We start from the raw sequence: 19,275 nt of genomic DNA on the forward strand, positions 1-19,275 counted from the left end.
TGAAATCCGACAGGAAGTGGAAAACACACAGCCTAGGAAACAGGTGAATATGTACCCTGCAAGGCAAAAGGGGCGTGGCTTTCGGGTAAATGGGCGTGGCTTTAAACAACGGCCAAAAAAAGCCTAGGTCGCCATCTGATGGTCAAAGAATTGAACAACATATTTTTAAGTTTCAACATACTAATTCATAGATCTCATAGAGTGAAATTCGCTATGTCTCTGAAACAGTGTTCAAAGGAGTTACATATTTTATTTAATACTGCAGTTTTTATTGTTTAGCTTGCCGCAAGCTGCTATAAATTATGACTGTAATTTTTGTTCTTGTTTTTTTTTCATCTTTATCCTTTTTATCTTTATGACAAGACAAAGGGCAATACATTAAATATACCAAATATCTCCAAATTTGGACCGTTTATGTTGTTTGTTTGTTTTCATAAATGAATGCCCTACTTGGTGCTACCACAGTGTCGCACAAAAGTAGCAAAAATAGCAGATCTACAAGCTCAAAACGTGTCGCAATGCGACGCATTGTGAGCTTGTAGATCGGCTATTCTTTGCCTTTTTTGAAAATTATTGGAAGTGATAATGAAAGTGGTTTAGTGTGTCTGTCTGTGGGTGGGTTTTATAAATATTGAATGAAAAGTATTAACAAGAGCGTGTGACTACATAATAACTACAATGGATCCATATTGGAACACAGGTTATTTCTTTTCAATTTTTCTGAAAAGTAACAGTTTTGGACATACAAGGTTTCTGCCTGACGTCAACAATATTCAAGGCCGTGCATTAAAAGCAATGAAAGACGACCCTCGTCAGCCGCCCACCCACTCCCCTGTCAGGGTGTTTGAAAACATTAGCCAAAGTGAAGTGTTATTGTTATTTTGTTTTCTGCCTTTGCACCGTTCCAAGCCAACTTGAACTGAACCAGAGGAACGGTCTACCTCTGCACAGTGTTACTGTCATCATGAGCCATTAGCATTCATGAGGGGCTGAAGACAATTTGACCTTCCCTTAAGCGGAGAGAACGTGCACTTTTAATTGAGCTCTCTCTCCTCTCTCTCTCTCTCTCTCTCTCTCTCTCTCTCTCTCTCTCTCTCTCTCTCTCTCTCTCTCTCTCTCTCTGTCAGTACAGTGAATGATTGACCACAGGCGGCTGCTGATAGACTCATGGAGAGAGAAGTGTGATCTCTTTATTTGCCTATTACTATGCTGTGATGGATGGAGCTGTTCATGCACAAGATCACTCATTCTTTCATCTCCGCCTATTGCCTTTCAAATCCATTCCTGATGTTTTGCGTATAAAATAACAGGCTGAAAATAAAATTAATGTTTACAACATTATCATCAGAGACATGTACTTTTTCTTATTTTATTCTTTTTTTAATTTAGTTACTTTTCACCCATTTTGTCTGGGTATAGCTCAGTCAGTTGTAGAAATGTAGAAATACTGTTACAAATAAAAGTCTGGTATTCAAAATGTACTTGAGTAAAAGTACAAAAGTATTCACACTAAAATATACTTAAGTACTGAAAGTAAAAGTACTCGTGTTGCAGAATGTCCCATTTCACAAGTTTCCAAATGTATAAAAATGCTTTGAAAATAGCAGCATAAGGAGGGCAACCATTTCCAGGTTCAGGTCTGTTGTTTGTTAGAGAAGCAGCGAACCCTCGTCAAGGGTACGCACGCACACCTCCTCACACAGTACCTGATTTAATCTGTGATTGCCTGGCATAGGCTGTCTATATAATCAGTAATCATATTGATTTAATTAGGATTTGAATATGGAGAGAGGTGACGGGTTTGTATCTCCATTCAGCAGTGCACCCACACTGCAATTACCACTGGCCCTACTTACTGCCATGATTATATCTCTGGAGACATATACACTATTATCACTCTCTGTGGTGGACTGGCATTTGGACAGAGGTAAATATAGTAAGTTTTACTCCACATGTATTAGACAGCTTTAGTTACTGGTTACTTTGTATATTTAGATAATAAAAAACCCCACCTATTACTGTACATTCTCTATCAAAAAAATAGCTGATCTACAAGCTCACAACGTGTCGCATTGAACACGTTGTGAGCTTGCAGATCTGCTATTTTCAAAGATTTCACACATTTTTAAAAGCTTTAGTAGTTTTACTTTGGTACTGCATGTATATTTTGATGATAATATTTTTATTCGTACTTTAGTCAAATTTTTCATGCAGGACTTTTACTTGTATATCTACACAGTGGTATTGCTCTTTGATCCAAACCATCTGCTGTTTTGTATTTCACATGCAATGATACCTATTTAGTTATTATGCACATAATTTTGTGAATATTACTCACGCCACGCCAGAGTTTTTGTTTCATATAATAGTGATTTTGATACTTTTATAGGCCTACTTAATTATGCATTTTGTCCCGATTTCTCTGATTCCTCGGGAGGTCATAACAGTTTACAAATTGAGAGATTTATACAATTTCATTCAGGATACGATGACGTTTGGAATACAATTACACCCGTTTAATTGCGAACGCGGAAGGAGGCGAAGCCGTGCCTCCGACCAAGTGGAGCTTACTATATCACCGTGCTTGCGTTGTGTGTGTGTCTGTCCCATATTTATGGTCTTTCCGTGTGTGTTCACGCTCTCATTGGCTCGCGCCCCCATGTGACTCGAAACTCCGTGCTGAAATGCCAGCAGCTGCACTGCCTGTATACAGCCGGCAGAGTGCGGCAGAGTGCACTACTACAGTGTGGTTGAAATATGGCAGCCACAGTCAATCTGCGTTCGCCTCCAGCGTTCCCGCGTCTTACTTGTTGTTAATAGTCTCACCAACACGTACACATGCGCACAGTGATGGAAGATCTTCTCTGATTTCTGTACTTCAGTAGCAATGTCACAATGTTGAAATACTCCGTCACAAGTGAAAGTCCTGCATTAAAAATTGTACTTGAGTAAAAGTACAAAAGTATAGGCATCACAATATACTTAAAGTACCAAAAGAGTGTAAGGAATTAAAATGGTAAAGTAAAACCAAACAGTAAAATAGACATCAACAAATGGCATAAAAGAAAACCCAGGTAAAACACATGAGAATTAGGGAAGCAGTCAACATTAGCATGTTATCAGGAGTGACTTAAAAGATGATGCTGACATTGCAGGTCTCAGGGTATAGTAGGGCATTCCAAAGCTCAAGTGCCCGGGCCACAAAAGCCTGATCACCCATGGTGACATGGCGATAATCTTCTTCTGCGAGTCCGTAGCGATCTCAGATGTCGTTCTGCCAATATCGGGCACAGAACACAGCTAAAGGGGTATAGGTTCTGCCAGGTCTTCTGGACTGCACCGGGGCGGCATCGGCACATTCCAGTAGGTGGGACACTGTCTGCACTGATCCACAGCCGCACGTGTCTTCTGTTGTGTAGTTCCAGACTTTCATCAGTGCTTTGCACCTCTCCTGTTCCACATGCAGTCTATTAAGTGACTCCCAGGTTGCCCAACCAAGGTCGTGGTCACTAGCGAGGCTTTCCGTTGCTGTGATTTCTCTGTCCAACCATTCATGAGCTCGTGTGTCATAGCTTTGCCATTCATCTTCCCAGATGTTGGTCCTTGCTTCTTGTTTGGTTGTCTGGAGGGGCAGGACTGTGTGTCTGCTTATTTTTTTCCTTTGACATTCGTGTGTAGACATTCTTATCTTATACCATTATAATATATACTGTATAAACATTATTGTTGTACTATATTATATTATCATATGCTATCTTACACTGTTATATTTGCTACTATTGTTATTGCTACTACTTGTATCTCTCCTCTGTCTCTCCCTCTCTCTCTTCTTTCCCCCCGACACGGTCGAGGCAGAAGGCCGCCCACCCTAGAGCCTAGGGTCTGCCTGACGTTTCTTCCAGTTAAGGGGGAGTTTTTTGTTGCCACTGTCGCAAAATTGCTTGCTCAGGGTGGGACTGTCGGGTCTCTTCTCTACATGTAAAGTGTCTTGAGACAACTTGTTGTGATTTGACACTTTAATACAATTGAATTTAATTGAATTGAATAGAGACTGTATGTCGGCCCGTTCACCCCCCTTCAGCCCTCCTCTTCCTGTGGTGCGTCTTTGTTTTCATTCCTACTAACAACAAACTGTACACGTTGTAACGGTAGTTGCCGACAGATTCAGCTGCAGAGCTCTGAATCTGTCTTGAGAGATTAGGTATGGCGTGATTGGCTCGAGCTCGAGCAGGCATGCTCTGCTGCGGAGAAACACAGGGCCATGGCAAGTTACACGGATTGTTGGTGGATCTGCGCCCCCACTTGGCGATAATGACATGCACACATTAAGAAAGTGTTTTAAAAGAACATGCATAGGCTACTGTGTTTAAGTATTACAGTGTTGTGATGTTGCTGTGAATGTCAGCTACAGTATGAAGTTTGAGCACCAAACCGTGCAAATACAGAAGGCTTAGTGTTTTTGTCTGGTCTCAACCCACGTGCTTTAAATTGCGGAGGGCCTCCAGGAGCGAATCTGAATGTTTAAGGCCAAGCAGACCTGCCAAAATCTCTCTCTCTCTCTCTCTCTCTCTCTCTCTCTCTCTCTCTCTCTCTCTCTCTCTCTCTCTCTCTCATTTATCTCTGTCGCTCTGTCTCTCTGTATGTCTCTGTCTGTCTCTCTCTGTCTCTCTCTCTCTCTCTCTCTCTCTCTCTCTCTCTCTCTCTCTCTCTCTCTCTCTCTCTCTCTTCTCTCTCTCTCTCTCATTTATCTCTGTCGCTCTGTCTCTCTGTATGTCTCTGTCTGTCTCTCTCTTTCTCTGTCTCTCTCTCTGTCTCTCTCTATCTATCTCACGCACACACGCACGCACACACACACACACACACACACACACACACACACACACACACACACACACACACACACACACACACACACACACACACACACACACACACACACAGACCAACCAAACACAAGATGCACACACACACAACAAAGAACAGGCATGCATCTGTGTGTGTACTCACCGGTGCACGCAAGCTCCCACACACACACACACACACACACACACACACACACACATACACACACACACACACGCACGCACGCACGCACGCACGCACGCACGCACGCACGCACGCACGCACGCACGCACGCACGCACGCACACACACACACACACACACACACACACACACAGAGACCAACCAACACACTTACTTGCAGATACACACAACTTCACTTACTTACCATTCCCCTGTGTGTGTGTGTGTGTGTGTGTGTGTGTGTGTGTGTGTGTGTGTGTGTGTGTGTGTGTGTGTGTGTGTGTGTGTGTGTGTGTGTGTGTGTGTGTGTGTGTGTGTGTGTGTGTGTTTTAGGAATGTGAGCTCGGCGGGCGAGGAGGCGAGGAGGCGGATGAGGGAGTGTGACGGCCTGACAGACGCTCTGCTGTTCGTCATCCAGACCTCTCTGGGCAGCAGCGAGATCGACAGCAAGGTGTGTGTGTGTGCACTGAACCCCTAATTGCTCCTGAAGAGCAGGTCGGTGCCTTGCAATGTAATGCACATTGTAAAGCACTTTGGATAAAGGCGCTATCTAGCCTCGTTCCAGACCATAGACCCCGCCCACTCTCTGAGTGGACTGCCTCTCTTGGTCTGGTGTTGTAATGTGAACCTAGGATTTATTCGGTACAAACAGTACCGTCCAACGAGAGTCGGAGGTGGGGATCCCTTGTGATTGGTTTAAGGAAACTTTAATCCCCTCCCCCTTGTAATCGCCTACACTGGAGCTAATGTCAGACTGAAGCTCCACACTGCTTCAGTCTGATAATCAGGCTATAGGCACTATCTAGAAAGAGACCGTGACGTCACGCCATTGAAAGCAAAAACCTCTCGAGATGGCGCCACCTGTCCATTGAACTCCATTGAACGAACGGTTGGTTCCTCAAGCTGCATATAAATGCTTCCATTACCATTTAGTGTTGGACACTAAAACGAAAATAAGCAACAGGTATTTTTGGCTTTGGCGTTGACGGAAAATTACGATACATGCCCATACAAATGTGCATGTGCCTCTGTGCTTGTGAGACAGTCAATAGAGCACAGAAGTCCTGACGTCACTTGTCCATCCCCTGGGAAGTAATTTCTCTATGGAGAATAACATTGGGTCATCTTAGAATCGTCTCATATAAGAATTGTGGTCCAAAAATAAACAAACTGTCTCGGCGACTATTGTCAGGGAGGTGGCTCTGTATCGTTTATGATAGTCAGTCACTCATATTTGATACAGTTTGTTTCTGGTGAAAATGTAATTCGGCGGAAGTAACATTAGCGTTTTCTCACCGTCAGCTGACGCTTCATATTCATAAGAGTCAAACCGCCGAGGTCATTTGTTTATTTTTGGAACACAGTTCTTATTTGCCACGAAATTAAACACGTCTATGGGAATTCAGAATGGGGGGAGGGAACGCGACCCAGGTAGGATGTGTAAAATACCTAACCATTTAAACCCCATATGAGTCCCTCAGGGCTTTATGCTACAGTCTGTTTTCTGTTACTGTAAAATAGCAGATAACAACGCGGTGTGCTGCGACACGTTGTGAGCTTGTCGATCTGCTATTTTCCTGCGAAAGCCCTACCCAACAGTGTTGTGGATGGCTGCCGCTTCAAGGTCTGCCTGTGTCCCTGCAGTGTGTGTGTGTGTGTGTGTGTGTGCGTGTGCGTGTGTGTGTGCGTGTGTGCGTGTGCGCGCACCTCTGTAAATGAACTTCCTTAATCACTGCTTAACTGGCCCCGCCCCCCTCCACTGTCTGTCTCCAGTCAGTGGAGGCCCCCGCGGTAATGAAGATTGATTGGCAGGCGTGCCGGCCAATGGTCAATGTCGCTCTGCATTGTTGCCATGCGTAAAAGGACCATTTCACCCATTATCAACTTTATAATGGTCATATACAGTAGGTCCTCACTAATGCTCAATATAAGATGGGACCATTTCTGTCTATTCACTCTGAGGAGGGCTGTGGACGGTTCAGAAACCTGCCTACCAGTGACATCATCGGTAGGCAGGTTTGGTCATTTCAAACAAGGAACAATGGCTTTCATTAGATTAACTTTCCAGGAAGAGAGACTGTAGTTGCTATTAACTTGGTGAATCAAAAATGATGATGTCACTCTTTTGACTTTCACACCACTACATTTGAAAGTCAAATATTGTACTTTTCACCCCACTACATTTTTAGGAAGGAATATTTTAGGAGTACATTATGAATTAACCACTGTAGCCCTATTTCAAATAGCAGATCTGAGAGAGAGAGATCAACCAGGTGCTCAATGGAGATAAAAGTTGAGTTAAAAACGTACATTGGTGCTTTTAGGATCCACAGGAACCAAAATTTCCGAGCACTCAAAAAATTATAACAGAGGAGAGGGCGTAAAATCAAGGAACTTAAATCATGTTTACAAAAAATTATAACGGAGGAGAGGGCGTAAAATCAAGGAACTTAAATCATAACATGATTAAAGTACCTTGATTTTACGCCCTCTCCTCCGTTATAATGTTTTGAGTGCTCGGAAATCTCCTCTTTGTCATACTAGCAGATCTATTGTGAGTTTGTAGATCTGCTATTTTCACTATTATGAATGAACCCTTTAAGCCCTATTTCAAAAGCAGATTTTTCCACTATTTTTGAAAAATAGTGTCTGAAATCTGAAAGAATCTGACGTTTTCAGTGCGTTGATATAGAAAAAGAAAATGTGACTTTGTAATTTGCACTCTCTCTCTCTCTTTCTCTCTTTCTCTCTCTCTCTCTTCCCCTGCCTTGCCACTGGCTCTCTCCTCCATTCTCATGTGGATTTCGGGTCTTTCAAATAAAAATAAATAAAAAACGAACAACTTGTAGAGCAGTTCTCAAAGGCTTGCAGAGCAACATGGGACCACAGCGCACTGCAAAGTGCACTGTGTGGATTAATTAAGGCTGTCAATATTTACGAAACACCAAGCCCCATCTAGCCCAAAGCTAGAGAGCAGAGAACTAAAGAGAAGTCTTTCTCTTTGATGTTAATGAGAGTCAAACACTGGAGCCGTGTTATTGAATGGACTATGAGGTCTTTTGACACGAATACCTTCAGTCAGTTTAAACCCTCTAGACTTTTAGGTTTTTGCCTTTCTAGCGATATGAGCTTGTGTTTATGAATGGTCACTAGAGAGAGATTTCAGAGGGGTTTGTACCTCCTGGAGGTTGGCTCATGTCTCTTCCAAACTACCGCTGCTTTTCTCTTATATTGCTGGGAGAATGGACTTGAAGCATGGGCTGAATGAATGTGGAAACAATGTGGAACGTCTGACCAACGTCTGACCAATCACAGTATAGGTGAACTAAGTTTGGGTAGTCACAACATCACAGAGGCACCGAAGAGACAAATTTAGTTCTGGTCCCGCCCACCCGAACCTCTGAATGACGTCATATTGTAGTCTAGACCCACCTGAACCTCTGAATGACGTCATATCATATTGTAGTCTAGACCCACCCGAACCTCTGAATGACGTCATATTGTAGTCTAGACCCACCTGAACCTCTGAATGACGTCATATCATAGTGTAGTCTAGACCCACCCGAACCTCTGAATGACGTCATATTGTAGTCTAGACCCAGCCGAACCACCATTTACATATCCATGGTAACAGCAAGCCCTCCGTCTCACATCACATTCTCACATCGCAACTTTTCATAAGACACCCAGTCGTCGGCAGGGTTAAGAACTTCACTAAATCACTCCCATGCCAAACTTTTAGTCCTCCATTCTTTGCTAATTTGTGTCTGATGGAAATATTAATATTAATTGCCCCAAAATACGCCCAAACTGCAGTTATAAAACCGCGATCCACGCATCTCTAGAGCAGAGGCAGCCCTGAGTTTCCTTTTAAAGCAGTCAGTGGTCCGACAGACAGAATAGAAATTTTGTTTTTGTCTTTATTAATATCCACTTAGATGACTTCTGTAATGTCACCGTTATCTGACTATTACTAAACGCACGCACGCACGCACGCACGCACGCACGCACGCACGCACGCACGCACGCACGCACGCACGCACGCACGCACGCACGCACGCACGCACGCACGCACACACGCACACACGCGCACGTACGTCTCTGTGTTAAATGGGGTGTGATGCAGTGTGTTGTCTCTGTCATTTTTCCTCATTTCAGATTTCCCTCTAATCTCATTTCAAAGTCAGAGCGTACAGTACAGAATACACAATGAGCTGCAGGATTCTGTTTGGGCTGTATTGGGCATGTCGTTATTGTCAAGGTTTTCAAAACATTTCACACTCCCCAAAATGTTCAACATTTGAAAGTGTATATATATTATGTAATTTTGTCACATCAAATATACAAATGGCAAAAACGAAACGTTGAAATTATGGAAGCCAATACTCCTGTACTTTTACTCAAGTAAAATGTTGAGTACAGGACTTTTACTTTTACTAACATTGTGCTATTGGTACTTTTACTTGAGTAAAAATTGGAGTACTTGACCACTTGAACTGGGTTAGCATTCTGACTAAGGCTCTCTTCCTCGCTTATCCTGTCTTACCTTCTTCTTCTCTCTCTCTCTCTCTCTCTCTCTCTCTCTCTCTCTCTAGACCATAGAGAACTGTGTTTGCATCCTGAGGAACCTGTCGTATCGTCTGGCTGCAGAGACGTCCCACGGCCAGCAGGGCGGCAGCGAGGAGCTGGACGGCCTGCTGTGTGACTCCAACGGCCAAGAGAGCTCTGGATGCTGGGGGAAGAAGAAGAAGAAAAAGAAGGGAGCTGACCAGGTGAAGAGGGATGGATGGATGGATGAATGGACAGACAGCCAGACAGACAGACAGACAGACAGACAGACAGACAGACAGACAGACAGACAGACAGACAGACAGACAGACAGACAGACAGACAGACAGACAGACAGACAGACAGACAGACAGACAGACAGACAGACAGACAGACAGACAGACAGACTCTATAACTTACTTGATATCATATAATTTTCCCGCCTGGGAAACAGACGGTCACAGGTTTGATTACGGGCTCCAGCAATGTGTGGAGGTGTCCCTGAGCAAGACACTAAGTAGTTGTGGGACGTGTTGTGAGCTTGTAGATCGGCTATTTTCAAAAGTATCGTCGCTACTTGTGTTTTTATTGTAAATGAATGCCCTACTTGATCATACTACACCGTCACACAAAAGCATAAAAAGTAGCAGATCTACAAGCTGAACATGCTTGTAGATTTGCCAACAGAAGTGGTGAAAGGAAGTAACGAAGGAAGAGAACGATTGGGTGAAGAAAGTAATGTTGATTAACTTGGAGGGGACAAGAAGACCCAGTGGCCGGCCTAAGGAGACCTGGCAGACGACCGTATCGGCTGACATGAAAGCCCTCGGCATCGACCATGAGGTTGGCCATGGACCGTTCCCTGGTGGAAGAAAGCCATAGCGAGAATCCAGTCCAACCGAAAGCGGACTTTAATTTAGCAGATTCCATTCCAATTGTCTATGACTGCCTTCCAAAGTTTGAGGGCCCTTGGTGGGCAACCCTGGATCTACGCTCCAAGGGTCGCACTTTTCTATTTATTATTACACACACACACACACACACGCACGCACGCACGCACGCACGCACGCACGCACGCACGCACGCACGCACGCACGCACGCACGCACGCACGCACGCACGCACGCACGCAGGCAGGCAGGCAGGCACGCACGCACGCACTCACGCACGCACGCGCACACACACACACACACACACACACACACACACACACAGACGGATTGGAAATCAATCGGCTAGCCAGGTTGAAAAGTACAGGCTGCTTTTAAAATGCATTGAGCGGGAGATCCAGGCACTTTCTCTTGTTGAATGGCTATAGTTTCTCTTTGTTGAGGTGTGCCTCACATTTTCATTTTATAGTTGAAAGCACCATCATTCACTGTGTCTTCTTATTCCCTCTGTTCTCTCGGCCTCCTGCTGGGTTTTCCACAGCAGCGTTAAGGCAGAGTCACACGTTTCTCTCTGTGGGCCACTCCTCGTGTTCTTATAAAGACTAAATGCACACCTGACCTGCCAACACTGTGTGTGTGTGTGTGTGTGTGTGTGTGTGTGTGTGTGTGTGTGTGTGTGTGTGTGTGTGTGTGTGTGTGTGTGTGTGTGTGTGTGTGTGTGTGTGTGTGTGTGTGTGTGTGTGTGTGTGTGTGTGTGTGCGCGTGTGTGTGCGTGTGCGTGTGTGCGTGCGCGTGTGTGTGTGTTCTTTAGAGAGAGAGAGAGAGAGCCAGACAGTAAGGCGAACAGATGGAGAGAGACAGACAGACACACACACAGACAGACAGACAGACAGACAGACTAGCAGGTACAGCGAGAGAACAGAAAATGGGACAGTCAGGCGCCGAGAGCCTGTTACAGAGAGAGAGACAGAGAGAGAGAGAAACTGAGAGCGAGAGAGAGAGAGCGAGAGAGAGAGACAGACAGACAACCAGACAGACAGACAGACGGAGAGACAGACAGACAGAGAGAGAGAGACAGAGAGAGAGAGAGAGAGAGAGAGAGAGAGAGAGAGAGAGAGAGAGAGAGAGAGAGAGAGAGAGAGAGAGAACAGCATTCTGTAATATATCCTCGTTAATCATTTATTAGACGTAGAGACAGCAAGGACAAGAGGAGGAGGGGGGGTGCTAAAGTGGACCTAAACACACACACACACACACACACACACACACACACACACACACACACACACACACACACACACACACACACACACACACACACACACACACACACACACACACACGGGAGTACAAAACAGACAAGCTTGTTTGTGTTATAAATCAAAATCCCCCAGACTCACACGTGGCGTTAGTGTTCCATCCTTTCAATCCCCAAAACATGCCATTACATACATCTATCACCAAGCAGGGACGTGCAGAATGTTAGAGGGGGAGGGCCTGACATTTCTAAAAGGATCACTTTTGGGGAAAATGGCAAAAATAGCGAGAGTGTCAGGTTTCATTTTACACTCTCAAGAGTTAAAGATCTGTAAGGGTCCATATGGTTATACCAAATCTCCATCATTTAGCTGGGGACCACCTGGAACCCCCTCAAGGACCACTGGTTAAGAACCACTGGCATAAAATGCTGCATTCAAGTTCATGAGAGTTCAGAAAAGGCAATTCTCTTGAATGCTGCCTTCGGCTTCAGCTATGGAAAGGGGGCATAATTTGACCATATTAAATGCTGCATTCACGGTCAGCAGAGGGCATTTTTTACAGACTGGTAAAAGGGCAGGGGCTCAAGCCCCCTTATTTGTGCACGTGCCTGCTATCCAGCCATCATCACCCGCTCTTCAAATCTCCAGCGTTTCTACTCGGCAGCAGCACTCTGTTGATTTCACTTTCATCTGCCCTGATTGCTGCCCCAGACATGCATCCACTACTAGAAGGTCTCAAACTAACTAGAGGCGGCCATAGCTGAGTGGTTAGGGAGCCCGCCTGGGGAGCCAGAGGCCCTGGTTGTCCCAGGTTCGACTCCAGGCCAGGCCAGCAATGTGTCAAAGTGTCCCAGAGCATGACACGTTGCCCCTTAACTACTCCCAGAGGCGCTGCCCCCGTAGTGCCCACTGCTCCTGTTACTCAGGGTTAAATGCAGATACCTCATTTCACTGTGTATGCAAATACACAGTAACAAATACCTATTATTATTATTAACTAACAACAAAAACAACCCTTATGCACTGCTACTCACAGGTTTTACTCATGTAAAAGTTCCGCTATTTCTTTATTTTTATTTTTATTGAAGTACAAACATATTGGCAGCAAAAAATGAAAGTCCCAAAAGTAAAAGTAGATCTACAAGCTCACTATGTATGTATGTATGCATGGATGGATGGATGGATGGATGGATGGATGGATCCATGTATGGATGGATGGATGGATGGGTGGGTGGGATAGATGGACCTTGACGCGTTGTGAACTTGTAGATTGGCTATTTTCGAATAGCTTAAAGCAGTTCGAGGCAGGTCCAAAAAAATTTTTTTAGCAGCCTCTGCTGGTCACTACCGTCATTGCAGTTCTATTGCTGAGTCCTGCATTACCCAGAATTCCACTTGTTTTCACCGGAGGGCGGAAGCGTTTCAAAAAGCGTTCTTTTAATTGTTTTATACTATCTACGGATCGTTTCTCTTAGCCAGTGGAGCTTTAGTTACCGTGATCTGTGTTTTCTTTTGCTGTTGTTTTTCCATCTTCAAATCCTATAGTACCATAAAAACAGCGTGAGATTCCTTTTTGTTACTAGCGCGCTACTGACCAAACAGGAAACCGGTGCATATCCGTTTCCGTTTCCGGCCTAATGGCGCCATTTTCGCGGGAAGGGCGCCCCACCACCGTTTCAATACAAAATATGTTTATAAAAGGCTTTCGGGGGTGAAATTCATGGAAGTGGGTGTTGTGAAACATTTGCCACTCACAGAAGATATACAATTTAACTTTAGTTTTTTTGAAAAAGTTACCTAGTATAGCTTTAAGTATGGTTTTGCATTAGTAATCTAAATCTACCAAGTAACTAGTAGTTTTCAAATAATTGTAGTCGAATAAAAAGTGCATTTGCCTCTGAGATGTAGCGCAGCAAAGTAAGTAAAAGCACCTCAAAGTTGTACAGTACCTGGGCAAATGTACTTAATTACTCTCCACCAGGTACCGGCCTTATGAACTTGTTGTGTCTGGAACAGTAGCAACTTGAGATCAAATACTTCTCTATGTCAGTGGTGTTGCAACGTTTTCGTTTTGTGCCCAAAGCATACCAGAGGGCAAGTCAAAGTATCAAGGCACACAACACACACATGCAAGCCCAAACACTTGCACGCACACATACACACATACATACACACACGCACACGCACACACACACACCACAGCACCTCTCTCAGGGAGGAGCACACTTTAGCCTAGTTTCACTCTGTTGTCTTTTGTGCAACAGAGAGAGAAGTAGAGAAACAGAGAGAGAGAGAGATGGGGAGAGATGGAGGGGGGTGGGGGGGGAGGGGGGTGCATGTCAAGCAGAGAGGCGAGGGCACAACCCTCCAAAAGAGAGGTTCAAGCATCAAGAGAGCTGAGGTGAGGACGAGGGGAGGATAAAGATGAGGGAGAGAGAGAGAGAGAGAGAGAGAGAGAGAGAGAGAGAGAGAGAGAGAGAGAGAGAGAGAGAGAGAGAGAGAGAGAGAGAGAAAGAGAGAGAAAGAGAGAGTTATAAGTCTGTCTGCTCAGAACATCAGGAGCCAAATGTTCTCCCCTTCTCTGCTTTACTCTCTGCACCCCTCTCTCTCTCTCTCTCTCTCTCTCTCTCTCTCTCTCTCTCTCTCTCTCTCTCTCTCTCTCTCGTCTCATATCATCACAGAGTGACAGGGAGTCGTGTTCTCAGAGTCTCTCCAGAGTCACTTTGACTTTTAAAATAGGTCAGGGCGCATATACAGTACTGTCTCCACGTCTCTGCTGCCTTTCAGTGACACACACACACACACACACACACACACACACACACACACACACACACACACACACACACACACACACACACACACACACACACACACACACACACACTCACACTCAAAGGAGTTTGCACACAGAACCTGATTTTTTCGTGTCCGTTTTTTTCTCTTTTATCCATCATCTGATGAAAACCGTTACACACAGCCACCTTGCACACTGAGTCCGATGCGTATTATTCTATGAATCGTACAGAACCACAAGCTCAGCTTGTAGATCGGCTATTTTTGCTACTATTGTGTGACACTGTAGTATGAGGCGAAGTAGGGGCATTCATTTACAAAAAATATATATAAATACGGAGGAGATACAGACAGCAACGACATTATGTAGATACCTTGATTGTTCTCCTTGCTCTTCCTCTCCCCCCCTCTCTTTTCTTTCCTTCCTGAAAACCACGAAAATTAAGAAGCTTGTACAAAAACTAATTTCACCCTCTGTATACGTCACACCTGTAAACCTTTGACCTGACAATAAATACAAACTGACAGTGATTTTGTGATGGGTGCCTCTCTCTCTCTCTCACAGTGGGACGGCGTGGGACCCTTCCCGGACGCGGCGGATCCCCCTAAAGGCGTGCAGATGCTATGGCACCCCACCATCGTCAAGCCCTACCTCACCCTGCTGTCTGAGTGTTCAAACCCCGACACCCTGGAGGGAGCGGCCGGAGCGCTGCAAAACCTGGCCGCCGGAAGCTGGAAGGTACAGTAAAAAAACTAAAACAGTTTAAATCAGGGGTCTTCAACATTTTTTCAGGCCAAGGACCCCTTAGCTGAGAGAGAGATGAAGCAGGGGACCCCCACCACTACATTGTTTACAATGGACCCTTCGCTAAGCCCCACCCACTCCACTCTGTGACTGGTGGTGCGAGTTAAGGCCCGTTCATAGTCCCTAGATGGGTCTAAAACGTGCGTCAGGGGGTGAGGGATTCCGTCCGTTCTTTACGGACCAATGCATAGTCGCTCACGTTATTTAGGGGTTATTTTATTTATTTTAAAGTGTACAGGCATAATACACCTATCATCCACTAGATGGCCACTAGTATGTACCGCCGTACCCATAATGTTGCCATGTCTACTTATTATAAGCGACTTTGGGCTTATTTTTCTGTAAAGTTGCTTGTAAACAAACAAGCAATTTTGTATTGGTGGTTGCGGTTTTATTTGGGCTTGTTTCTAAAGTGTAGTTGCTTATTTGGGCCAATTATTATTTAAACCAGTGATTCTCAAACATATATTGTAGATCTGCTATATCCTAGTCGATTCTTTTGGGCTTGTTTTCATAGACCTGGTTGCTTATTTCTCTCACAAAACCTGGCAACACAGCCAGCTGCTGGCATCAGCGCAGCTAACAACATGAAGCTACCATTGTAGCATCTAGCCATAACAACGCAATAAAAGACACAAACTAGTCCACAAACTAGACAAAAACAATGGTTGTCTACAAAACGTGAGTTTCGACCCCTACTGCACTGTGCTATATATGCTATATATTGTCACAGACTGTGGATCGACGGGTCTATACTTAAGTACATTTACTCAAGTACTTCCACCAACCAACGTGGGTCTTTTTTTTAGAGAAAGAGGGCCCGAGGAAAACTTTTTTTCCTTATACTGCCAACGGGTTCCACTGGTACTACAGCCAACGTACAAACGAACGTACGTCGGCCTGACGGTGAATGTTGACTGCACGGACGGAAATCCTGGAGCCGTAAGTGACGGAGGGGGAGACAAAAACGACGACGCAAGGAGCGCTGGCGCTAGTTACGTATCCTTACGTCCGACTATGAATGATACTTTAGGGCAGGTACACACTGGTCGGGGGTTGTCTGATCGTTAAGCATTACACACTGCAGGAGTTTATTTCTTGAAATCGGCTGTCATATATCGTTGTGGTTTTCACACTATAGATGATCCCCGACCAGGGATTACACACTGTAGGATAGTTCACTAGGATGCTGTCCAGAGTCAGACCCAATACATACATTTGTTTTTATTCCAAGTCATTTTAATCAACGTCTCCCGTGATGCGTCTCTCTCTTTCTCTCTCTCTCTCTCTCTCTCTCTCTCTCTCTCTCTCTCTCTCTCTCTTCAAGTAGGCTACGCAGCACTAGCGTTGCCATGTCCGCTTATTATAAGCGACTTTGGGCTTGTTTTTTCTGTAAAGTTGCTTGACAGTTTAGTTGCTTATTTGGCCTTGTGTCCTAATGTTGTTTGAACCAGTTGTTTTCAAACAGTTTCATGGCAAGGACCCCCAAATTAATATTTGTCTGCACCTCCCCCCTTCTGAAAATATGTTGTGCCACAGACCCCCATACAAGATCTGTGTGGATTTGGAAAATATTCCACAATTTCCATCTTTTTTTTCCAATATGTTCTTCTTTGAAAATAGCCTATCTACAACGTGAGCTTGTAGATCGGCTATTTTCAAAATTCCAATGTATTTGTAAAAGTGCTCATGTGGCCTGTTGCTTTTGTTGGGCTTGTTTTCATATGTCTGGTTGCTTATTTCTCTGGCAAAATCTGGCAACAACAACAAAAGAAGGCACGGGTTCCCGAGTGACACACACACACACACACACACACACACACACACACACACACACACACACACACACACACACACACACACACACACACACACACACACACACACACACACACAAACAAACAATACACACAGCTCACGCTCTCTCTCTCTCCTTCAGTTTTATAATGTTTAACTTAAAACGGTAATATTGCGGGGGAGCTTCTGTTTGTTGCTGTTTGGTCAGGTCCATTGATCCTCTCCGAATAACTAACCTGGTAGTTATTTGAAAACGGTCGGAAAGCCGTCGCAGAGCGGATGATCGCAGCCAGATCGGGTCGCAGAGCCTTTCACACAAAGCGAGCATTATCTCGCCGATCAAAGGCCGATCTGCGTCAGATCGGGAGGTTTTGTCGGCGAGCGCCAACAGCATTATCGGACCAAATATCCTGCAGTGTGTACCTGCCTTAAGTCACACCCAGGCCTGGCAAACTCTGCTTCTCACCCATTGACTTGCATGTTAAATGACGGCTTTTCCCCTTGAAAATAATCGATCATTTCAGCAATAGCTTCAAAATCTCTTCTAAATCTAGTCAACAAGGCCTGCAGTAGGCTATGCACTGGACAAATGTGCATGACATTATTTCAATAAACTAAAAACACGGAAAATGTTAGAGGGCGTAATAGCCATGGATACACGACGTCGTCTGTCTCGACCCTCATTTTCTTCAACCTGGTGTTTGCACTTTCTCCATTTACGGCCCGTACATCTACAGAAACGTTCATATTTCAAATATAAAGTGCTTATCCCATGGCCACGGATGTTACATTTATGTACGGGCTCTCAAAAGTACCCGTATCGGTGGCCATTTTCTCCATATGCTTTCAACTAGGCGACCCTAATGGTTGGTAGGTGTATTGCACTCTGATACATTATAACTCTATGAGAAAATGGCCACCGATCGGATTAAAATGCTTTTTATTGAACAATGCAGAATATACGGGTACTTTTGAGAGTCCCGTGCATAATTTTAACATCCGTGGCCATAGGGTAAGCAATTTATATTTGAAATCTAAACGTTTATATAGATGTACGGACCGTAAAAGGAGAAAGTGCAAGCACAAGGTTGAAGTTGATCCATGACTTCATGTACCGCAGGGTAACACTACAGTAGCAGTTAATAAATAGACGAACAAATGAATTAATATACTTGAACGTGCGGAATCCGAAACAGGCAGCGCTGTGATTCTGAATTTTGTTACGATTACGGTGATTAGTATCATTGACACCACCTGGGCGAGTGAGTCGTGTAACTTTCCTGACGTTAAGCTGTGTATGTGCTCAACAACACAGCCATGCAGCCTTGCAGTTTAAGCGCAGATTTCAGCTTGGGAAAAGAACCCTCCAACGGTTTTGGGTATGTGGAATATACCATTGGAATATACCATTATATACTGCATACACACTATTGCTGTACTATATTATATTATCATATACTATCTTACACTATTATATTTGCTACTATTGTTATTGTTACTACTTGCACTGTATCTCTTTCTGTCTCTCCTCTGTCTGTCTCTCCCTCTCTCTCTCTTCTTTCCCCCGACACGGTCGAGGCAGAATGCCGCCACCCTAGAGCCTAGGGTCTGCCTGACGTTTCTTCCAGTTAAGAGGGAGTTTTTCGTTGCCACTGTCGCAAAATTGCTTGCTCAGGGTGGGATGTCGGGTCTCTTCTCTACATGTAAAGTGTCTTGAGACAACTTGTTGTGATTTGACACTTTAATAAAATTGAATTGAAAATTGAATTGAATCTGTTGCTGGGAATCTGTTGCTGGTTCATAGTCACCATTGCGTTATCGTGGTATTCCTATTCTTGCTATTATGTTGCAAATGATTGTGTGTGTGCGGGCGAAATAACATTGACAGCTATGGCAGGTGACGAAAGCTTGCCAGACCTATGCCAGGCTAACAACGGTTGCTAAGCTGGCATTGGACAATCGCTTTTGGGGTGGGGTTTAGCGAAGGGTCCATTGTATTGCAGATTCAACTTTTTCATTTCAGACATTTAACCACTTAAACCCCCCTGCACCAAATCTCTTTGCCAAAACTAGCCGATCTACAAGCTTGTAGATCGGCTAGTTTTGGCAAAAAGTTCTCCTCAGAATAGGGATGCTAGGGTTCAAGTGGTTAATGTA

The 19,275-nt window shown here is 44.5% G+C and overlaps 1 protein-coding gene across 1 annotated transcript in view; it reads left to right on the plus strand.

Annotated features, from left to right (window-relative positions):
• LOC308077018 (catenin delta-2-like) overlaps positions 1 to 19,275 on the plus strand; it is a gene marked incomplete at its 3' end in the record, with an annotated part of 629,209 nt that overhangs the window by 519,594 nt on the left and 90,340 nt on the right. Inside the window, exons 16-18 of the mRNA XM_080417546.1 lie at positions 5,358 to 5,475; positions 9,620 to 9,796; positions 15,082 to 15,255. Of these exons, the coding sequence (XP_080273672.1) occupies positions 5,358 to 5,475; positions 9,620 to 9,796; positions 15,082 to 15,255 (469 nt within the window). The remainder of the gene's footprint in view (positions 1 to 5,357; positions 5,476 to 9,619; positions 9,797 to 15,081; positions 15,256 to 19,275) is intronic.

Source organism: Gymnoscopelus braueri (assembly GCF_963280865.1).
Source record: "Gymnoscopelus braueri genome assembly, chromosome: 21".
In the NCBI taxonomy this organism is placed as follows: Eukaryota; Metazoa; Chordata; class Actinopteri; order Myctophiformes; family Myctophidae; genus Gymnoscopelus; species Gymnoscopelus braueri.